Source organism: Zingiber officinale, chromosome 9B (genome assembly GCF_018446385.1).
Source record: "Zingiber officinale cultivar Zhangliang chromosome 9B, Zo_v1.1, whole genome shotgun sequence".
Lineage (NCBI taxonomy): Eukaryota > Viridiplantae > Streptophyta > Magnoliopsida > Zingiberales > Zingiberaceae > Zingiber > Zingiber officinale.
In genome coordinates, this window is record NC_056003.1 from 47,588,944 (window position 1) to 47,613,981 (window position 25,038).

Genomic DNA, 25,038 nt, shown 5'->3' on the forward strand with positions numbered 1-25,038 from the left:
TTTCTCTAACTTATTATACTCATCTTCTATCCCCAAATATCATATTTTCTCCCCTTCATTAACGACATTGCCGATGTCTGCTGCTTCGCTATGGGGAGGAGCCAATGTCAATGTCGGCATTAACAGGAGAGCCGGATTGAAGATTTGAGATGGAAGGGAAAGAGGAAGGAGTTCAAATTACCAAAATTGCCACTATTTATACCAAGCAAAGCCTTCACCGGCCGAGCATTTAAATATTAATTAATTATTTAATTAATTTTCAGTTGCCTAAATATTATTTTAAAATTAATATTAATTAGTTTGTTGTTGAAATCAAATACACAAGAAGAGGCGAAGAGGACCAAATATGCATAATTAGCCATAAATTTAAAAGCTGATGGGAAGATTATTAGCGTTAATGGAGATTTAAGACGGATTAAATCCATTAATTCAAGAGAGAAAGAGGGCGGGATCGGCGTCGCTCCATTGGCCGTCGCTCCAATACACTCGCGCCGCCGCCGGCGTCTCCACCGCTGTAGAAAGGCCGAAGATCGCCGGATCCATCGTACCCCCGGACCATCCCATCCCTCCGACGGCTGCCTGGTCCAAAAAGTTCGGCTGAGCCGCGACCTCCTCCACCGAAATCGGCCGAAATTGGATCGGGAGCATCTGTGGCGGAGGCGGCGCCGAATTCATGAACCCCTCTGCTGCGTCTAGCAGAGGCTGCAGTGGAATCGGCGCTGCTGTCTGATGCAAGTACGCCGGCTGTGCTCCGATCTGCGCCGCCTCCGCCATCTGCCGGCACTGGAGCGAAATCGGTAGCAGAGCACCGAAGTCGCTGAGTATCGTCGGAGCCAGCACGGACGAGACTGCTGTTTCGACGAAGATCTCCGCATCCGAGGCTAGCGGAGCCCTCGCGCGCGCATCTTGGTTGAAGTAAGCCGTCGGATTGGAGTTTTCGTCTGAATTAGAGGCCGCGATGGCTGAATTGGGACCGTCGGAGTGGCCTGAGGGCGACGGTTCTCTGGGCGACGCGAGGCCGCCAGAGGGCTTTGAGGTGGAGGAGTGCTTGGACTTGCGGCAGCCGCCGCCGACGGGGACGTTGCGGAGGATTCCGCCCTTGGTCCAGTAACGGCGGCAGGCCTTGCAGAAGTGACGGGGCTGGGCGAGGTTGTAATTGTTGTAGTAGCAGAACTTGGTGTTTGTGGAGTCGCAGCGAGGACACTTGACGGGTACCGCCGGAGAAGGATGACCACGGACCTGGTGCCGTCCTGCTGCTCCTCCTCTGGCCTCACCGCCGAACAGGCGGCTTGCAAGGCCCGGAATCGACCGGTAGTCGTTCATTCGTTTGCGACTCCAGAAGCTTTCTCGGCAAAGGTTCCGGTAAGAGAGCTTCCTGCTCCTCCTCTTCCTCTTCCTCTTCCTCTTCCTCTTCCTCCTGCTTTGTAACTAACTGGCTTTTTTTCTCTTCTTCTTCGCTCGCTCTCCTAAATCTTCATCTGTTAGTTGAAACACATTATAATATTTAACATGTAGCAGATGCAAAATATCTTGTGTTGCTCTCCCAGTCGAAAACCTATTTTGCCCTTGTTTCCTCTTTGCTCTCCCTAAACTAATTGCAATTCTCTCTATTGTAAAACAGAGCTTTCTTAGTTGCATCTAAGTAGTTAATCACTTTAGACTGAAATGTCTATTGTAAAACAGAGCTTTCTTAGTTGCATCAAAGTAGTTAATCTCTTTAGACTGAAATGACTATGTTGCAAGTCTCGATATGGTATCAAAGCCAAGTGACAAGGAAGTCCATGTTGAAAAGTGTTAGTCTGCTCAATTAATCTCACATGTAACATGCCCACCACCTAATTAAGCAACTTAATCATTTTAGGTTGAAATGAGTTTCACAATTCTAAATAACATCATCAGTCTTTAATGCATTGACAAATTGTGTTTCCTTGGGGGAAAAGATTCCTGTTTTGTGCTAGTTACGTGTTTTGTTTGTAATAGTATGGAATATCAATGGTTTACATGTTGTTGTGTAAATAGAAGGATGGTTAGAGCATTCCTAGTGCGGTCCTGGAGCCAATGTTTAATTGATCTCTGCTGGACAGTTCAATTCCTTCTTGTACCTGCATTGCACAATGTCCCCGACCAAATCCCATGTGATCATCCCATCCCCCTTTCACTTCTGCATGCTAACTGATAGTCAATAATGCAATACCCAACCTATATGTGTTTCCCTTGTTGGAATTAGTCGATCAATGCTCCATGAATTTACTTACTGTAAATTTTTCTCATAGCAAAATTAACCTCATCTTGCACTTGCAACTCAGCTAATTTGTGGCATGATTATTGTGGGACAAAGGATATATATGAAGCATAGAACCAAAGTTAGTCATGGTTAGTAGATTATAAACCTTAAAGTAGAGAAGTAATTCAATGTCAATTTTGTTTTTCACATATCTTTAGTTTGATTTTTTTTTTTTTTGGTTTTTCTCATTCATTGGATCACATGGTTACGAAGACTTGATGCTATACCAGTTTTTATTGTACTTGCGCATTGTAATAATTAGGAATATTAAGCAGTGATAGCTCCAACTGTCGAGTGGTCATGACAGCACATAACATGCAGCTATTTATGCAATTTTTCATTATTGCAGAAACTATAAACTAGGGCTGCTTCAAACTGACCTTTCCCCTTCTTTTTCTTTGTAATAGCTAAGAGGCTAGAAACCCTATCTAGGCTGAGACAGTATCCTATCATTGTCATGGATAGGATAGTAGGATAGGAGGATAAGACCATGAATGACAGGTTCAGATGGGAGAGCATGTATCTCTGGTAAATTTAGCTGCAGGCTTCAGAATCCATCTATCATTATGTTAGTATAGCAAACAGTTAACCCGGTCTAGAGAGTGAAACTTTTCGTGCTTCAGATGCGTGATCTACAATTTTACTTAGTTCAACATAATGCTATATATGATCCAATGCTATGTAAACAAATATGTGTACAAGTACTTCTTGTCTTGCTCTTGTCTTTGTCCCCAGAGTACACTATTGGTTCTTCAGAAATCGATCAGGGAGGGAGGACAATGACGGCACTGTTGGATGGAACTTGCCCCCCATTGGGTATCCCCAGCAGTACTTAGGACAGTGCGAATAGGTGGTGAGGTAAGAAATTGCTACTCTGACAATAATCTTAGAAATGAACTGCCACTGTGGAACTCTTAATAGTTGCAAATATGGAGGGATATGGATTTCATGTCTCTCAATCTAGAGTACTTTCCTTCTCACCACTCGCTATCATGCCTTTCGACAGAATGATCGTGCTAATCCACTAAGCTTCATTCGAGTGCCCTCCACCGTACAACGGATGTTGTGGATGTCCATTTCACCCCACATCATCAAGATCTTAATAGTTATGCATTTGCTTTCAGTTAAATTTAGATTCTCTTCATGATTTAGTTCTGTTGCTTGATTGATCTGACATTAACCTGGAATGCACTATGTAATTTGCCTCTTTGGTGCCTAGTCAAACATATTTAGAGATAGCTGTTTGGCTGCAATATGCTTGGAATTACTGAACTAGAATGCATGTTAACTTTTAGATATTTGAACATAGCCTTATGCATTACTTTACTTTCCCGAGAATTATAATTTATAGACTGGTTGTAAGTCCATATCTTAGATACTACAATTAATAGCTTGCAGATTATGCATCAAAACACCATAATTTAGTGTTCCTTTTATCCATGCAACATTCAGTCCCTTGTAGAATTAAGGGGAAATTGATGATGAGACATTTGGAGGTTTAAGGAACAAATCACTCAGGGGAAAGACCTTCCTGCAAACTATTTCTTTTACTAAGAGGACTTATTACCATCTACTGCATCTCTTAATCCCTCATGATCATGAAAGTGACTTCATCCAGATACCTGAACCACTCTTAGTTTGTCATCTTCATCCAGAAACAGTGTAATAGATTGGTCCTCCAACAGGCATAATCATGCATGTTAACCTCTGTCCAGTTCACAAGAATGATAAAATAGTGTGCCAGCCAACTTAATGATCCAAAAAAGATGATTTCAGCTGGGCAATATTGTTAGATTGGTCACCATCAGTGATTTACTTGCCCTCACTCCAGCATCACAAAACTGTTCTGTCTCTCTCAACTTTTCAGTGGACCCATCCCAAAATCAAATGCAACAGTAGTCAGTAGTGGGGGAGGGACCATGAAAGCAACCTCAGATCACAAACTAAACTCCACAAATTAAAAACAATCTACATTCGTTGATCAAGATAGATTTATACTTTGCCCATGAGAGCAACGGTATGGTGCCTTCTTAGTTTCTCATATATTTAAGAATCGAGCATATATTTAAGAATTGAGTTTTAGTTTTGATGAATTAATAGATAACTTTTTCTTATGGACAAAGGACCTAAGAACGCTGGGCTAATGGCTCGCCCACTACGAGCGCTTCCCGTTTATCTTGATGGCCGGTGGACAACTTTAGTGGGGCTAGGTTGGTCATCCAAGGATTAGTTAGCGTAAACTAAATACATGATGTCAACTAAAAAAAATCTACACTTTTAACAAAACAACTAAAAACAAGTCATGAATATAGAATTTGATGGGGCCTTCTTAGTTGAAACTCATAATTGGAGCAAAAATTATGTCACTAATCCGAGGCGGTCGAGTATCATCGGTCTCACGGCAAGATACAAGCAAGTAAATTACGAGGGGCATTTTTTGTCCTAGCGCAACCGTCCTTTGCATGAGCAAGATCAAACACCCAGCAATATATTTTGCATCCATTGGGAATTGACGTCAAAACCTATTGGAGTAGTTGAAACTCATAATTTTTGCAAAAGGTCATACACCAACCTCAAACTTCCCACATGGCTAATCCCACAACCATATGTAAAGAGGTAATTAGGAAACCAAATAGGCCACCATGTGGGAGGATGTTAAGTTGAAACTCGTAATTGTAGGAAAAGATGATTATTCACCCTAGACATCCCTTACAACTTGTCCTAGGTTATATGAAAGAGGTAAATCATAGAGTCAGTTTATAACCGATCGTCAAGTGGATAGAAGGAGAGAAGAGTTTTTCTCCAAACACATGTGTCCATTGAAAATTAATTTTTATCCCATTATAATATATCTGTCACTCTTTAATTAACTAGACACCCTGTGAAGCCTAGTTGAAACTCATAATTGTTACTATAGATTGATGAAAGGGTACACTATCCTACTCCCTATGTAGACCAGGTACAAACTCCGAGTCATTTTGATGTATTTGATGTACATTTTTCTCTTCATTTTCCTCTTAATTTGCTGAGTAAGAAAAAAAATCTAAGAAAGTTGACCGATCCGATCCCAATTGTTGAGACAAGAGTTGGTGGGTTTGGACCCTCGACGTACTCATTTACTAGCCTAATGCAGGTAGTCTTCTTCACATTGGAGGTTGGTGGGTTTAAACTCTCAACATAATGATTAACTTTTTTGATGCTTGCAACCTTCTTCACCTCTGCTAAACTTGCATTTAGGCGGCGGTAATTGAAGGACAATTTACTCTTTTTAATATTGTTATCGGATATAAATAAAAAATTTAAATTCTGACTGATTTGGTTTGCCTAGATGAACTTGAACTACGCCAAACAAGGTAGGTCGAGATGTCGAGGAATGTTGAACTATCAAGAATGGACAAGTTGCTAGTTGAACTATCAAGAATGGACAAGTTGCAGGTAAGGCCGTGCTGCTTAGGAAGATAAAGTTGTTAGGGAAGGTTGAACAGATAGAGAAGGCCGAGTGGCTCAAGTGTTGAGTGGCCAAGCAGCTAAGTGACCGAGCTGCCAATGGTCGAGTTGCCCGAGTGGCCAAGAGACCTAGTAGGTGGCTGAGCTGCCAAGTCAGAAGGCTAGACAGGGAGCTACCAAGCAAGAGATCGAGCGGAGAGCCCTCTACTGCCAAGTCGAGAGGCTGGGCAGAAAGATGGCAAATGGAAAGCTGAGCAGAGCTATCGAATTGTTGAATTGTTGAACCAAAAAGCCGGATAGAAACTATCGAACCGTCGGGCCAAGAGGTTCCGTGATAATGCATGCATTTTATATCATTTGTATAATATGTATGTCTTCTAAGATTGGAGCAAAAAGATATATCTTACCGACCTCTCTCAGGTGGTCTCCTATTATCTAAAAGGAAATAAATTATGAGGGGTATTTATCTTATACAACGGCTTTCAGACATTCAATAAGATATTTTATATCAGTTGAAAATTGACCTCAAGATTTAACATTACAAAAAAAAAAAAAAATTATCCGTTGAAAATTGACCTCAAGATTTAACATTACAAAAAAAAAAAAAAATTAATAGTGACGGAATTGGTGACGGCCGTTAAAACATGTTCATCGCAATTAGCGACAAACTAAAATTATCCATATCTATTTCATGTACATTTAGATGATGAAGCGCTAAATTTCAATTTTTAGCATCAGCTTAGCGACGGATGGACGACTCTCACTATCCTTTCTATGTAACTTGGGCATCTACCATTTTTGTAGTATTTTTTTTTATTAAATAAGTTGTCGCAAGTAGCGATGGATAAATAAATAATCCATCTTTATTAGCGACGGATTATTTAATAATTCATTGTTAGTCCTTGCATTTTGTTTACAAGAAAAGTGATTTGCGGCGGATTTAGCGACGGATTTGTCCGTCGCAAATCCGTCGCTATACTTTGTTGGTGCAATATCTCTAGACTTGAGTCTTGATGTTTGTGCTTCGATATTTGACAATACATGGAGATTGCAGATGTAATCGTTCGTTTGGAGAGATTGTTGATACAATTCCCCTCTGGTCAAGGTTGACCAGTTAGATGTGAAGAAGAGTCAAGTAGATCAAAGGGTTGACTAGATACTTGAGTGGGAAAATCCTAACTAGAGATTAGGCAGTTGAAAAATCCTGATGAGTGAAGTCAAGTAGTTGGGAAATCCTGGTAAGTGAAGCCATGTGAAAGACCTAGTGAGTGAAGCTAGGTAGTTGGAAAATTCTAATGGGTGAAGCTAGGTGAAAGTCTTGATGAGTGAAGCCAAGCAGGTAAAAGTCCCGGTAAGTGAAGCCGGACAATGGGAAAATTCTGGTGAGTGAAGCCATGTGAAAATCCTAGTGAGTGAAGCTAGGTGAAAGTCTTGGTGAGTGAAACTAGACAGATGGGAAGGGCTAGTGAGTGAAGCTAGGCAGATGGAAAGACCTGGTGAGTGAAGCTAGGCACGTGGAAATCCTGGTGGGTCAAGGTTGACCGGATACTTGGTATTGAGAAGTCCAAGTAAGTCAAAGGATTGATCGGATACTTGACACAAGGAAATCTAGATGGGTCAAGGGTGATCGGACATCTCGTGGAAGGAAGTCCAAGTGGGTCATGGAGGATCGGACACTTGGCACGAGACGGTAAATCTAAGTGGGTCAAGGAGGACTGCATTTGGTGATCAGAAGTTCAACGAGAAGTTTGCAAAGAGAAAGTCTAGATGGGTCAAAAGTTGACCGAACACTTAGCGGTCGTAAGTCGGATAGGGAGTTGATATAGAACTAGGAAGTTCGGACGTAGTAAACTTTCGAAGGCCATAACTTTTGACTCGGATATCGAAATGAGGTGATCTCGGATGCAAAACGAAGCTCATTTCAAGCTCTACACATTTTTCTTCTTTCCAATTGATTGATCAATCGATTGGGGGTTCAATCGATCAACCAATCGAGGTTGATGCGATTTTGTGCAGAAACTGTCTTGGTCGTTTGGGTAATCAATCAAAGCTTCCCCAATCGATTGGGAGAGTTTCTGAGTGAATAGTGAGCTTCTGAATCGATCAGTTGATCGATTGAAACCTTTAATCGATCAGCTGATCGATTGAAACCTTTAATCGATCAGCTGATCGATTGAAACCTTTAATCGATCAGCTGATCGATTGGGGGGCTGGAAATCGCGCGATAGAGGTTGAATCGATCGGGCGATCGATTCAGTTATTTTCCAGAGAGCACAAAAGCGTTCTGAATCGATCGGCCGATCGATTCAAAGCCTCCCCAATCTATTGAGATCTATTCAATCGATTGGGATCCGACCGTTGCGTAGGTTATAGTCGTTGGCGAGCGTCTTCTTAGGGTGCTTCTTCTCTAGTGCAAAAAAAAAAGCGACGATTCACGAGCTTCTGCTCACTTTCATAGTCAGTTCTTGAAGGCTCTTGGAAACAAGTGTAGTTACACTTCCAAGGTTCAAGAGGTAACAACAAGCAACAAGTAAGCAAGAATAAAGAGTTTTCATTTGTATCTTTTGTATTTTCTTCTTGTGGGTGTTGTATATTGTTGTGTGAGTTTGTATGAGGCTTCTCCGCCTCAGGCTGCGACTGAGAAGTTGTGTTTTGATTAATGGAGTGTGTCGTATGTGGATCCTTGGATTAGTCACCTCTTCTTGAGGTGGATACCAAGTAAATCTCTTGTATTAACGTTGTAAGTTTGTTTCTTGTTTATTTTGCTGCACATCATCACCAAGAAGTAAGCAACGAGACGCGCGATGAGCTATTCACCCCCCCTCTAGCACCAAAACGACCCTAACAGGTGGTATCAGAGCAAGGTCGCTCTTTACCAGAATCATCGTCGGAAGAGGCAAAAAAGCTAGAGGGTGAAGAAGTTTGAGAAAAATTCATCAAGTCAAAGAATTCAAAAACCTCAACTTCAAAATGGTATTCCAAGATGGACTTGGATTCGATACAAGGGTGCCTCCTCCATTTATATCAACAAGCTTTGATTCTTGGAAATCAAGAATAAAAAATTTCCTTATGATGGAGATAGAGCAATGGTTTGCTCTAATGGAAGGTTTCCAAGCTCCAACAAATAGCAAAGGCAAAATTCTCAAGAAGAGCCAGTGGAGCCAAGAGCAAGTCTAAAGGTGTGACGCGAAGGACAAGGTAACCAAATTATTGGTTAGTTTATTGCCAAGCACAATTCTATGCAAAATTGGAGAATTTGAAGATGCAAAATAATTATGGAGCAAATTGGCCAAGCTTCATGAAGAATCCTCCACTACACCAAATCAAGACAAATCCAAAGAGGGCAACTCATTGGAGCAAGACCAAGAGGAGGAGGATTCTAAGGTTGAGAGATGCTCAACATCGGAAGAAGAAGTCCTAGAAGTTTCATCCTCAAAGGAGTGCAACCAAAAGAGTAAGGAGGGAGCATACTCCTTGTTTCATGTACAAGAGGACGAAGAAGAAGAAGAAGAAGCCTCCATCTCCGGATCAAGAAGGGATGAAGATGAAGAAGCTTCCATCTCCAAAAGTCAAGTCAAATCAATTGGAGGAGCATCACTGTTGGATCAAGAGGAAGCCTCTACATCTGGATCAAAAGGAGAAGATGTCACCCCTACAAGAAAAGGTATAACAATTTCAATTGTTAATAATAAAGATTATATCATTTGCTTTGAGTGTAGGGAACATGGGCATTATAAGAGCAAGTGCCCTAAATTGGTCAAGAAGAAGGGCCACGTGGCACAAAAGGGCAAGGAGAAGCACAAGGAGATCGCCCCCACAACAAAGAAGAGCAAGGAACACATTGTGTGTTTCTTGTGCAATCAAAAAAGACATCATCGAAGTCAATGTCCTAAGGGGAAGAAATCGATCAAGCCTAAGGGAGGAAGCACAAGTTAAGGGGGAGCTTCCAAGGTAAAATCCAAGGTATCATTTATTGAGTCTATCCCTCTAAATCATGATAAAAAACATGCTAGTTCTAACCTATATCATTTTAATGCTATTTACCATAAACATAGTTCTAGCCTAAGGGGTTTTGGCATTTTCTTTAAGAAAAAGGTGGGCAATCTAGGATTTAGTTTTAAGTTAGCTAAGGATTAAGGATACTTAGATAGATAATCTAGGTACTTTATTTAAGCTAAAATACCATGCTTTGTTTACTCATCATATGCCATGACATTATATTTTACATTCATGCTTTATTATGAAAAATACAAAAATACCATGTCATGTCATACATACATCATGTAGTTATAGCAAATTTTCTTTTGAAAATTATTCATTTTGATGTATGTCATAACTCATCATACATTATTTTTAATTCCTTGCAATTAAGGATAATAACATTTACTAGCAAGTAACATCCTAGGTGGATGTTCATAATCCAAAATATCTAGGTGGATATGCATGATCCTTAGTTTAGGGTAAAACCAAACTTTACATCTCACAAAGAACTATAAGGTGACATGTATGTGTTTTAGTACACGTTAGTTACAAGTGAGATGTTTAAATGATGAACAAAACTCAAGATTTTGATTTAGTGCATAATTTTTGAGTTTTAGGTTCATCAAAACACATAGTTATGTGTTTCCAATCATTAGAAAAGATAATTTACAAGTCATGTGTATTGAGTTCAAAGAACATGGTTGGATATTGGTTTTGGAAATGATTTTAAATATACTTTGGAAAACCTTGGTGAAAACTATTTTTTTTATAGTAATCATCATTGAAAAGTTAGACACAAACTAGAAGAAAACACTGAAGTTTTTACAAGTTTTCAAGTTTGTGTCAATATTTGAAAATAGAAAGTATTTTCATAGAAAACTATTTTTCCATGATAGTATATACCCTAACTAATGTCTACATGAATTTTCATGATTTTTAGAATTTTATAGAATTTCTAGGGCATTTTTGAATTTCGCTGAAATTGGATTTCCGGAAATCAGAAATCCAATCGATCAACCGATCGATTGAGAATGTATTTTTCGCGACCAGAACGTCGCGGAATCGATCAGCCGATCGATTGACCCAGGCTGGATCAATCAGCTGATCAATTCAAAGGCAATTTTCACGAACAGAAGCTCGTGGAATTGATCAGTGGATCGATTGAAACTCAACTTCAATCAATTGAAAATGCTGATTTTGGGTGGGAAAGTCTGATTTCAGCATTTTAAATCATTTTTAGTCTAGATAACCATTCCTAACCCCTTGACACACATTTGTATATATTTAGGGGGAGTTTTCATGATGAAAACACGAATGGATTAGTTAAGGGAGGCTAAGTAAAAGTTTAGGTTTGGTTTCAATATTGAAGTTTTGAACCTCAAACTTCTAAATTTGGGGTTCCTAAAGATTTAGGGATTCCAAGTGCAATGACAGAAGTTACGAGCATATCCTTAAGGGGAGTTACTCTTTAAGGACATGAAAATTAATTTTTCATAAACCTTGGAAGGTGATCAACCTTCCTTAGCGTAAATGCTCAAGGTTGAGCATTTAAACACAATGGAGAATGAATATCTTCATTGTTTAGTTGCGTATGCTCAAGGATGAGCATTAGATATAATGAAGGGTATGAGACCTTCATTATGGTGTTGAACATAATAAGTGTAGTTGTGAACAATGGTCAGTAACTCTTCAGGGGGAGAGTTTTTGATGTATGTCAATATGAGGAGAATGTAAGGTTTAAGTTAGGCCTTCATTACCTAAAGAGGGAGTTTACCCTCTAGGAAAGGGGGAGAATGAAGAAAACCCTCATTCATGCCTTGGCATGAAAGGAAGTTGAGACTATGAGATTAGCCTAACTTAAAGGTATTGTCAAACATCAAAAATAGGAAGATTGTTGGTGCAATATCCCTAGGCTTGAGTCTTGATGTTTGGGTTTCGATGTTTGACAATACATGGAGAATGCAGATGCAATCGTCTGTTTGGAGAGATTGTTGATACAATTCGTCTCTGGTCAAGGTTGACCAATTAGATGTGAAGAAGAGTCAAGTAGGTCAAAGGATTTACTGGATACTTGAGTGGGCAAATCCTAACTAGAGATTAGGCAGTTGGAAAATCCTGGTGAGTGAAGCCAAGAAGTTGGAAAATCCTGATAAGTGAAGCCAGGTGAAAGACCTAGTGAGTGAAGTTAGGCAGTTGGAAAATCCTAGTGGGTGAAGCTAGGTGAAAGTATTGGCGAGTAAAGCCAAGCAGGTGAAAGTCCCGTTGAGTGAAGCCGGGCAGTGGGAAAATCCTGGTGAGTGAAGCCAGGTGAAAACCCTAGTGAGTGAAGCTAGGTGAAAGTCCTGGTGATTGAAACCAGACAGATGGGAAGTGCTAGTGAGTGAAGCTAGGCAGATGGAAAGACCTGGTGAGTGAAGCTAGGCATGTAGAAATCCTGGTGTGTCAAGGTTGACCAGCCACCTGGTATTGAGAAGTCCAAGTAAGTCAAAGGATTGATCGAATACTTGGCACAAGGAAATCCAGATGGGTCAAGGGTGACCGGACATCTAGTGGAAGGAAGTCCAAGTGGGTCATGGAGGACCGGACACTTGGCACGAGACGGTAAATCTAAGTGGGTCAAGGAGGACTGCATTTGGTGATCAGAAGTCCAACGAGAAGTTTGCAAAGAGAAAGTCTAGATGGGTCAAAAGTTGACCGAACATTTAGCGGTCGTAAGTCGAATAGGGAGTTGATATGGAACTAGGAAGTTCGGACGTAGTAAACTTTCGAAGGTCATAACTTTTGACTCGAATATCGGAATGATGTGATCTTGGATGCAAAACGAAGCTCATTTCAAGCTCTACACATTTTCTACTTTCCAATCGATTGACCAATCGATTGGGGGGTTCAATCGATCAGCCAATCGATTAGTTGACGCAATTTTGTGCAGAAACTGTCTTGATCGATTGGGTAATCGATCAAAACTTTTCAATCGATTGGTTAATCGTTTGGGAGAGTTTCTGAGTGAATAGTGAGCTTCTGAATCGATCAGTTGATCGATTAAAACCTCCAATCGATCAGTCGATCGATTGGGGGATGGAAATCGCGCGATAGAGGTTGAATCGATCGGGCGATCGATTCAGGCATTTTCCAGAGAGCACAGAAGTGTTCTGAATCAATCAGCCGATCGATTCAAGGCCTCCCCAATCAATTGAGAGCTATTCAATCGATTGGGATCTGGCCGTTGCGTAGGTTATAGTCGTTGGTGAGCGTCTTCTTCGGGTGCTTCTTCTCTAGCGCAAAAAAAAAATGAAGATTCACAAGCTTCTCCACACTTTCATAGCCAGTTCTTGAAGGCTCTTGGAAACAAGTGTAGTTACACTTTCAAGGTTCAAGCGGCAACAACAAGAAACAAGTAAGCAAGAATAAAGAGTTTTCATTTGTATCTTTTGTATTTTCTTCTTGTGGGTGTTGTATATTGTTGTGTGAGTTTCTATGAGGCTTCTCCGCCTCCGGCTGTGACCGAGAAGGAGTGTTTTGATTAGTGGAGTGTGTGTCGTGTGTGAATCCTTGGATTAGTCAGTTCTTCTTGAAGTGGATACCAAGTAAATCCCTTGTGTTAGCGTTATAAGCTTGTTTCTTGTTCATTTCGCTCCACATCATCACCAAGAAGCAAGCAACGAGACGTGCGACGAGCTATTCACCCCCCTCCCCTCTAGCACCAAAACGACCCTAACATATTTGAGATATTAGGGATCCTGCGCTCAATCTCTTCCCCACGTAAATAGTGCTTGCTTGCTCCGGTGATTTCCTCCATGCTCCGATGATCGACTTCTCGTCCTCTAACGTTCAGGTACTCTCTTCTCCTCCTCCTTGTTCTCCGCCTTCAGCCTACTCTGGCCAAGCAATGTCATGGCCACGGCTAGCAGTGCCGCGGCTGCGGCAAGCATTGCCTGGTCACGGTAGTTAGTGCTCGACTGCTGCCGACAGTGTCGCTGTCACGACCAAATTACTTGCATGATTAACCATATTGATATTATTTGTATGATTAACCATGTTCGAAAATATAATTAAGTTTAGTTTGACATGATTAACTATGTTGGAAATTTTATTCCCGTTAGGATACAATGTATATAAACAAGGTTTGGATGTATAATATGTTAGACAATGGATTTATCAATCAAGAATTTTTTACTAAGTGATTTGGATTATAACGAGCGGATCTGGAAGATGACATGGTGGTCAAAATCAAGGTGGTGTTAGGTCAAAGTCGAAATAGGGGAGCAATCCCCATCTGATTATGTTGATAGCCCAAATCTCGGGTCCTGCCCTTGTGGCTCCGAGGCAGGATGCTCGAGTAGAGCTGACCGACCATAAAGCTAGTCGGACATAGGACTCTAGCATTTTACTCTGGAAATTAAGAAATAATGTACCTGGTTGGTCAAATAGTCGGCTAATTTCAAAGGGTCTTGGCCGGAGGAAGAGACGACTGAGTTCTAAATACACAAGCCTTCTAAAAATCTCTCTTAATATACGATCGGCCAGATAAAGGCAAATCGAACATAAGGCTTTCAGTGTACGCCCGGCCGGGCAAAGGTCGGGTGGGCTTAAGGACACTTAGCCTCTTAAAGCTCATTATATACGATCGGTCGGATAAAGACAGATTAAACATAAGGCTCTTAGTGTACGCTCGACCGAGAAAAGGCCGAGCAGGCTTAAGGACACTTAACCTTTTAAAGCTCTTTATATACAATCGGTCAAATAAAGGTAGATCAAACATAAGGCTCTTAGTGTACGCCCGACCAGGAAATGGTTAGGCAGGCTTAAGGGCACTTAGCCTCTTAAAACTCTTTATATACGATCGACCGGATAAAGACAGATTGAACATAAGACTCTCAGTGTATGCTCAGCCAGGCAAAGGTCGAGCGGGTTTAATGACACTTAGCCTCATAAAACTCTTTATTTATGATTGGTTAGATAAAGGTAGACTGAACATATGGCTTTCCGTGTATGCTCGATCGGACAAAGGTCGGTCGAGTTTAAATTACCTGATGATATATTACTCCTAAAAGGAAGTTCTAACATATATAATTTATCATATGACTTCTCAAAGGGATCTTTGGCATACTGTGTGCACTATATCAGTCTCTAAATAGATTTTTGTAGTATTTAACATATGACAGAGCAAATTGATACAATGACACAGTAATGTGGTCAGCCTTATGGACCGACCGAAATATACTCAGCCGACAACATCTAACAACATCTTAACGACTTATCAAAACTTGTCAGGAAATATTCTTTTATAGCCTTCTTTGAAGGTTATTATGTCCCTTATAAGCCAGTCAGTCATGATGACATATGTTTTCAACCATCTTAATAATGACGTGAAATATAAACGACAACAGAGGTACATCAATGGGTAGATAAAAGATTCCTCGGACAATTATTACACAATGCCCAGGCTGCACTTTTTCCATCACCTAATAAACTCTGACATACTGGGGACCACCTCGCAATCGCGGAGGTTATGTGAGGTGGTATAAAAAAGGAGATCCTATCCGTTGGCATGATACGCAAACATCTACATTTGAACCCTATTCTTGCATGAGCATTTTTTCTACTATTCTTCATTTACTGATTTGAGCATCGGAGGGTCTTGTTAGGGATCCCCACCCTGGTCGTTGGTCATTAACGCTTTATTGGATCATCAGATTGTGCACAGGATCATTGAGGTACTTCCCCGGATCTCGAAGAGTCTTCCACTAATTAACGAATCATCCATCAGAGCCAGCGTGCCATTTCCCTAGCTTTCAGACAGGATCGAATTTAGTGTTGTCTGTGGGATTCTTTACCTGAATCTGAAACTTCGAGATGGAAGAGGTTGGAAAACTCACAACTGTTGCCTTAACATATGAAGAATTCAAGATGATTGTTGAGGCTCGAGTGCAAAATGCATTGTAGCAATGACAAGTAGCTACCGAAGGTACACTACCACTGTCAAATCCCACAGCATCGATGATAGTGCATCAGAGGGAAAGAGGAGTTCAAGAGGAAGTCCTTGCTCGTTTGCTTCCTGCACCTCATTCACCAATTTAGTGCCCTCGAGCACTCTTCCACACACCGCCCGAGCAGTTGGGCCAAGGAGGAGTACTCCAAGAATCTTCTAGAGAAGCACCTGTCCGAGACAGACGCAAAGGAAAAGTCATAGCTAATGATAGTTCTCCTGAGTGAATCACTACCCTGTTCTTCCAACGGGTGCTGGATGATCCATTGCCAAAGCACTATCAAAGTCTGAACATAGGAGAGTATTCGGGGCAACCGAACCAAAGGATCATCTCCTCAAATTTGAGAATGTCGCCCTTCTCCAACAATCTATGGACGGTGTAAAATGTTGAATGTTCCTCACTACATTCGACGGGGCAGCCCAACGATGGTTTAAATGTCTACCAGACAACTCCATTCGCCACTTCAAGGATTTCCATAAAGTATTTCTCCACCACTTTTCTAGTAACTGATGCTACCATAAAACTCTTTGGAGCCTCTTTTCACTCAAACAAGGGCCCAAAAAGACACTCCGGACATACATCAAGAGGTTCAATCAGGTGGCAATGGATGTTCCCATAGCCACCATGGAGATTTTAGTGAGTGTCCTTTCTCAAGGGCTCACTGACAATGATTTTTTTTAGATTTGGTTAGAAAACCTCCAACGAATTTTGACTTGCTGATAGAACGAGCAATTGAATTCATCAATGTTGAAGAAGCATAGGCTACTCGAAAGAAAGAGAGCACCACGCCTGCTCCCGCTCTGGCTACAGAGCGTCCGGCGTTACCTGCCCCTCCACCTAAACGACCCCGGGCAGGTCCTCAATGCCATCATCAAGAGCCGCGACCTCAAGCCGCGCAGCATGTGGAAGCTCCTTGGGAAGCTTCATGAAGGTGGTGCACATATCATCGAGTGCCCACTCATAACACTGAGAAGTATTACACTATGTGAAATCAGCGAAACAACAACCCCATATACTGTCGACATTCTCCAACCCAAATTCATTGAGGACCGTACCGAGCTACTAAGCTACAGCAGGGAACACTTCATCTCCCGGCCGAGCAAGCCCAAGCGTCCGCCTAAGTTTAGCAAGAGAAACCTTTGACTTGGCAAGAGGAAAATCATATCAATGCCCCTCGAGACAATATCAGCATGATCGCAGGAGGGCCGACTAAAAGGGATTCCAACGTGGCGAGGAAGTCGTACACCCACAGGCTGGAAATTCATGAGGTTGGCTTCAGCCAGGAGAGGGCACAGGGACCCAAAATTAGTTTTGGGCCTAGACATTTAGAGGGGGTGGAGGTCTCCTATGATGATGCTTTAATAATAAAGGCTATTATTGTTAATTATAACATTGCTCGTACTTTTATTGATACAGGAAGCTCAATAACATTATCTTCAAGCAAGCATTTGAGCAGCTACAAATAGATTCCAGTGAGCTTCATCCCATGGCAACTCCTCTGTACGGGTTCACGGGTAACAAAGCCCATCCTCTTGGCTAAATAAAGTTGGCCATATCTCTAGGGGAGGAGCCTCTGATGAGAACTCGCGGATCGATTTTCATAGTTGTAGATGCGCCCTCCGCTTACAACGTCATTTTGGGTCGACCGACCCTGAATGAATTTTGGGTGGTCGTTTCAACTTTCTGCCAAAAGATAAAATTTCTTGTGGATGACCAAGTGGGGAAAGTCAAAGGCAATTAGTTAGTACCGCACAAGTGCTACGTGGAGATAGTAAAGACCGAGGTTAATGCCGCCAAAAAATGGAAAATGATGGAAGTTAATGCTATCCAAGAGAAGCCTCCCATCCTAGTATATTAAGAGAAAAAAGAAGTATAAATTCAAGTCGGTCAACCAAAAACCACCACTCAAATAGCGGTCGACCTGACTCTTGAGCTTAAAGCCAAGCTGGTGGAATGTCTAACATGCAACAGTGTTGTGTTTGCCTGGATGCCCAAAGAAGTAACGGGCGTGTCTCCAACAGTCATGAAGCATGTACTCCATGTCTATCCTGATGCCCGTTCGGTTAAACAAAGGAAGCGGGATTTCGGGACTGACCAGAATAAAATCATCAAAGAAGAGGTGGACAAATTATTAGAGGAGGGCTACATATGAGAGGTGCAGTTCCCAAGCTGGTTGGCCAATGTAGTCTTGGTCTCTAAACCTAGAAACAAGTGATGGATTAGCATTGATTTCAGGGATCTCAACAAGGCTTGCCCAAAAGACTATTATCCTTTGCCTCACATTGATCAAGTGGTTGATTCTACTTCCGGTTGCGACTTCATCTGTATGTTGGATGCTTATCAAGGGTACCACCAAGTTCCACTCACCAAGGAGGACCAGGAAAAGGTCAGTTTCATAACTGCTGAGGGCACTTATTGTTATAATGTCATGTCGTATGGATTAAAAAAATGCATGAGTTACCTATCTATAACTTATGAACAAAGTTTTTCAAAAGTAAATCAGGCGAAATATAGAAGTCTATGTGGATGATATCCTCATCAAATCTCTTCGAGCTATAGGCTTGTGCGCAGACATAAATGAAACCTGCATGGCTTTGAGGTAATATGAGCTCAAGCTCAACCCTTGTAAATGTTTGTTTAGAGCTAGAAGTGGAAGATTTTGTTGGGGATCAGTGGCCGGATAGAAGGGGGTTGAATAGATGTTGACCCCAAATCTTGTGTTTCTCTACAAATCGTTAGTTGCACAAGCGAAATAATAATAATAAAACAAAGTAAAGAGAAAACAAACTCTAACACAATTCCTTTTACGTGGTTCGGAAATTGCTTACTCCTACTTCACGTTTTGTCCTTGAGATTGATGAACCCTTAATCCTTCGGTGGATTAGTCCCCAACAATCTCCGGCTAGAGCTTTTTCCTTCTTGATGGAGCAAACCTCTCACAATACTCTCTTCCTCTTTACAAGATGAAACTTAGGTTTAGAGAGCAAGAGAAGACTTGGAAGCTTGGAGGCAAAGACTAAAAGTATATAATAAGATTAGTAACCTCCTTCAATGCCCCAAGCTTCCTATAAATAGAAAGGAGAGAGTTGATCACAAGATAACTCATTTTCTGCGCACCAGCCGACTGGCACTTCCATCAGTCGACTAGTGCTACCGTTGGATGTAGCCAACAGTTACTCCACAGAATCTGGGATTCTACCAATGATCACCAACGACAACTTACTAGTTAATTGGTGAAAGTACCAGTCGACTGGTCACTGCTGGCTGAGCGAACAAAATATTTCTGTTCGCTCCTAGTCAATTGCTCAATCAACTGGACCAGTCGACTACCACTTCCATCAGTTGACTGGTTCCGGTTACACACTCACACTCATCCTCTCCGGAACCGCCCTTGAAACCCTCTTCCTCGGCCTTTGTCTCTCAGATGCACTCAAGCCCGCAGCTCCTCTCCATGCATCCTTCATGTTGCCTCAAACTTCTCTTCCCTCGGCTCCACGCCGTTGCTTCTCGTTCGGCGGTCCCTTAGATGCCTTCCACATCATCCTTCACTGTCTCAAGGATCCGAGCCATAGGATGAGCTTCCCAAGCTTGGTCGTACCAAACTCCTTATGTGTGTTTCACCAAGTCCTACATGACTCAAACACACATATCAATCCAATATGAAAGCATAACATAAACTCTTTGACATACATATTAAAACCATGATCGTACCTAATCAAACCTAGGTCAGATTTTTAGGCTACATAGTCACTGAGCGAGGGATCGAAGACAATCCTAATAAAGTACAAGCTCTACATAACATGGCTCCTCCACGTGATCTAAAGGAGGCACAAAGACTAACCGATCGAATCACCGTCCTATCTCGCTTCATCTCCCGATCGGTCGATCCAAGTTTGCCCTTCTTCAAGATACTTCACCAAGTGACCAAATTTTAGTGGGATGGTGACTGCAACAAGGCATTCGAGGAGCTAAAGAATTATTTGTCTTCTTTGCCCATGTTAGTTGAACCAATAGTAGGTGAAACTTTGTGGGTTTATTTATCAGTTAATGAGCATGCTATTAGTTTAGTGTTGGTGAGGCAGGAGGGAAATGAGCAACAGTTTATGTACTTTTTGAGTCATTTATTAAAAGGAGCAGAGTGTCATTACACCACACTCGAGAAATTAGCGATGGATTAGTCTTAGCCACTCGAATGTTGTATCCTTATTTTTTATCTCATTCAATCATTGTGTTAACTAATATCACTTTAGGTCGAGTGCTTGTCAATCCTAAGGCGTCTGGAAGATTGATCAAATGGATAACTGAACTTAGTGAGTATAATATACAATACTAACCTCGAGCAACCATCAAATCCCAGGCCCTAGTTGATTTCATAACAAAAGTGTAAGGTCCTGAAAACGAAGAAACCTGGAAGACATATGTTGATGGATCCTCTACTCAGCAAGGTACTGGGATAGGTATTCTTGTTATATCACCTAGGGAAGATCGAATACAATTATTTATTCGATTAAATTATCGAGCAACTAATAATGAAGCAGAGTATAAGGCATTAATAGCTGGATTGCATGCTGCGCGGCACATAGGAGCTGCTAGGGTCTTAATCTATTTAGATTCTCAATTGACGGCTCAACAACTGTCCAGCAATTTTGAGATCAATAATGAATGGCTCAAGTTATATGCAAAAGTATTTGACAAATTAAAAGCTGAGTTCCAGGAAGTGACCATACAGAAGATTTCCCTTTCAGATAACCAAACAACAGATGAACTAACTAAATTAGCCTCTACTATAGTTCCCTAAAATTTAGATAAACATGTTGAGCAAATATTGTTAGTGGCTTGCATTGAGCGACAGACCCATCTGAAGTTACAGAGTGATTGGAGAACGTCAATTATCTTATTCTTACAACAGGGTACTCTACCCACTTATAGGGAGCAAGCACGTATGCTCAAGAAAAGGATTGGCCAGTTTACTATGATTGGAGATCATCTTTATAAGAGAGTCTTCTCCTGTCCTTTACTCAAGTGCATTGGGTTGGATGATGTGCATTACATTATGCAGGAAGTGCATTAGGGTTCTTGCGGAAGTCATGCAGGAGGTCAGTCTCTCACTCGAAAAATATTATTGACAAGGTATTTCTAGCCTACTTAACAGTCTGATGCAGCTCAAGTGGTAAAGACCTGCTTATTTTGTTAGAAGCACCAGAACATCTGACACCACCCCCACAGAATTGCTTAAAATCTCTATTGTTTCTTGTCAATTTGATCAATAGGGTATGGACATAGTAGGACCTTTTCCCTTGGCATCCACTCAGAGGAGATTTTTACTGGTAGCAGTGGATTATTTCTCAAAATGGGTGGAAGTTAAGCCCTTAGCTAAAATAACCGAGCAAATGGTTATTAAATTCTTATAGCAACATATTATCTACAAATTTGACATTCCACATAAGCTGGTATTCGATAATAGAAGGCAATTCTAAAGCAAAAAGATCCAAGAATGGTATTTGGAATATGATATCACACAGATCTTCACCTTTATAGCTTATCCACAGAGCAACAGACAAGCCGAAGTAACAAACAGAGAAATTATTAGAGGGCTCAAGATTAAATTAGATCACGTTGGGGGTAGTTGGATAGACGAATTACCCAGTGTATTATGAGCATATCGTACAACTCCCCGAGAATCAATAGATATAACTCCTTTTCAACTGGTTTACGGTGGTGAAGTAGAGGTCCCTGTCGAGATTGGGGTAGAATCCAATCGAAGACACTTATATGACGAGGATAACGTTGACCGATGTCTTATGGAGCTTGACTTGATAAAAGAAGTGTGGGACAAGGCGCCAGCTAGACTTCTATCATATCGCCAAAGGATGTAGTAAAATTATAACAAAAGGGTTATTTCTAGATTTTTTTTTTTCAGGTGGATGATCTGGTCTGGAAGCACATGAAGTTGGTCGGAGATGTTAATAAATTGGAGCCACAATGTGGAGGACCATTCAAGGTGGTACAAAAGCTCGCCTCTAGTTTTTTATTATCTTGAATATGCTAAAGGCTAGAGATTGGGCAGACCTTGGAGTGTCAATAATCTCCAATCTTATAGAGTTTGACAAGTACGCCTATAACTTACTCCTGTATTTTATTCAACTTTTATATATTTAATAAAAAGTGCAGGCGGATTCATCTCATTCGAACTCGACTTTAAATTCTATACATTCAAACTTAACTTCAGTCGAACTTGACTTTAAACTCTATACAGTCGAACTTGACTTTAAACTCTATACAGTCGAACTCGACTTTAAACACTATACAGTCGAACTCAACTTTAAACTCTATACAGTAAAACTTGACTTTAAACTCTATACAGTCGAACTTAACTTTAAACTCTATACAGTCGAACTCGACTTTAAACTCTATACAGTTGAACTCGACATTAAACTCTATATAGTCAAATGACGACTTTAAATTCTATACAGTCAAACTATGACTTTAAACTTTATATATTCGAACTGCGACTTTAAACTTAAGTATATGCAAGCATGTTCTTATGACTTTAAATTCTTAACTTCCAAGCAATCGGGTTTATTCTAAACCCCCAAGATTCCAGACAGGTTATAAACAAGTGTTCATTACGAACAGATTCTAACATTAAGGGCTTATAACTATCCGGGCTATTTATTTCGCTCGGCATTATGTTCTTCCCCAGCTTATTATTCAGTCATGAAATTCATTATGAAAACTAGTTATAAATGTTCGGTCTGTTTATTTTGCTTGGTATTATCTTCTCACCCAGCTTATCATTCGGTCCAGGAATTCATTATGAAAACTGCTTATAAATATCCAACCTATTTATTTCGCTCGGCATTAGGTTCTCACCCAGTTTATTATTCAGTCCAGGAATTCATTATGAAAATTTCTTATAAATGTCCGACCTATTTATTTCGCTCAGCATTAGGTTATGTTGGTGCAGCGAGACCGGCAAGAGGGGGGGGGGAGGGTGAATTGCCTGTAAACAAAAAGTATACCCTCCTCAAGCTTTCAACTCTAAAAGAAAGCAACAAGAATAATAAAAGTAATTAACAGAAAAGAAACGAAGCGACTCAGCGATTTTAACTTGGTTACAACCAAGACGGTTGTTAATCCAAGGCGGTGGAAAGGCGCGCTAAAAGAGTCTCCTTCTCTGAAGGCGGAGAAGCCTTTTACACTTTGAACGCTTTTACAAGTTGCTTGAGAATGAGTTACCGAGAGGTTGTTCGTTGCTTGCTCGAGGCCCCTTTATATAGGGGTTCCAGAACTTATCAGATAACCTGATCTTCGGGATCAGGTTTTGACTCGAGAGGGATCGGTCGACCGATCCCCAGGTTCGGTCAACCTAACCTGATGAACTCTCCCAGTTTTCTGTCTGGATGCAGGCTCTGTGGATCGAGGTTAGGTTCGGTCAATCGATCCTTGCATTCGATCGACCGATCAGCCAACGGTCTCCCTGAGCTAGCACGATCAGCACGCTCGACTGGGTCTTCTGGTTTATCTTTGGTTCGTTCGACCGATCAGAGGATCCGATCGACCGATCAACCAACGGCTGGATGCTGACGTGGCTGCGACGGCTGGCTTCTGAAGATAAGGGTTCGGTCGACTGATCATGGAGTTCAGTCGACCGAACACTTGTCAAGTCAACTCCCGGTTGACTTGCTCTGGTTCGGTTTGCTTGGGTGATTTCGGCCAACCGGAATAGAGCTCACCCGAACCTAATTCCCGGCCTTCTCCTCGAGCAGTCTTTCGTCCCGGCTTTACGTCCCTCGAATGCCGTGCACGTTCTTCTCGCCCACCGATGTACTCTTCCGCAGCTCTCTCATCCTTCGGACGCACCGAGCCCGTCAGCTCCCTTCCCGTGCCATCCTTCTCGCTAGTTGCATCTTCCGCTCGACTTCCTGCACTCTTAAGCTCCTGCACATTTAGACACAGGGATCAGACAAAGAGGACCTAACATAAACTTGGTTGATCACATCAAAACAGTCACGGGGTCAAACAGGTTCTCGCCCCAGCTTGTTATTTAGTCTAGGAATTCATTATGAAAATTGCTTATAAATGTCTGATCTATTTATTTTGGCCAACATTATGTTCTCGCCCAGCTTATTATTTAGTTCAAGAATTTATTATGAAAATTACTTATAAATGTCCGACCTATTTATTTCACTCGATATTATATTCTTGCCCAGCTTATTATTCAGTCCAGGAATTCATTATGAAAATTACTTATAAATGTCCGGCCTGTTTATTTCGCTCGGTATTATATTCTTGCCTAGCTTATTAGTTAGTCCGGAAATTCATTATGAAAATTAGTTATAAATAGTCGGATCGTTTATTCTACCCGGCGCAAGTTTTCGCCCATCTTATTATTCGGTCAAGGAGTTCATTATGAAAAGTACTTGGCAATATAGGGAAGTTACCATTACTTGGCTCGACTATTCAGCTTAGCATAAAAAATTCATTTAGCAATATACTCGAGTCCAAGATCCTTCATATAATATAATCCATTTGCATAGCCGGGTTATTTTGCTCAATGTTATTGCCTCACCTGGTATATTATACAGACTGAGATATATTTTGGGAACAAATATGGGATCTAATCTTATAAGTAGTATTAGTGGTTCTAAAGGTACACGAAGCTACGCAAAATAACAGGTACCATTTAACCACTATTTTGAATGCTTCTAGACATTGTATTTCTGTTCCTTACAACAATTAGATAATTTTAAAATGCAACACATGGACACATACTTAATCAAATCGACTTAAGAGGTCTTTCGGAAGCTCTCTATTGAGTCGTCGATGATTTATGAAATGGAGAGGAGGTTCGACAGATATATAGTCGCCCTCCCGTAATTGTTGAATGACTCCTCCAACTGCATGGGTAAGAGTCTTCGCAATACGTGTGACAAATGTTTCGCCAAATTTGGGAGAGTCGAGATAAACTCTTCATTTAGCTTCACGTCTGTAACTTATACGTCTGTAACTTATACGTCTTTGCCCTCCCCCACCTTATACGTCTGTAACTTAGACTAAGCAGCGTCTCGATTGGCCTTGATAGTAGCCCATTCAATTTTGGCGTAATCTAGCTTAGCCAGTAATGATTCTATCTGTGCATCTTGGGCTCTCAGTTTCTCCTGCTGACTCAATAACAAAAAATCCTTAGTGGCTAACTCTTGGTTTAGTTCAAAAGATCAGGATGTATGTGATAATTTCAGCTCTTCTAGTAGCATAGTTTTGTGAGCTAGGTCAGAAAGGGCTTTATCTTTTAATGCATTCTCTACTTAGAGCTTGAACTCACTGCTTTGTATTTGA

The 25,038-nt window shown here is 41.1% G+C and overlaps 1 protein-coding gene across 1 annotated transcript; it reads right to left on the reverse strand.

The window, feature by feature from the left end:
• Positions 1-274: 274 nt before the first annotated feature.
• LOC122025481 (dof zinc finger protein 4-like) lies at positions 275-2,033 on the reverse strand. Its single transcript, XM_042584292.1, has one exon. The coding sequence runs from the start codon at positions 1,321-1,323 to the stop codon at positions 430-432; it is 894 nt and encodes a 297-aa protein (XP_042440226.1). The 5' UTR covers positions 1,324-2,033; the 3' UTR covers positions 275-429.
• Between the last annotated feature and the right edge of the window lie 23,005 nt (positions 2,034-25,038).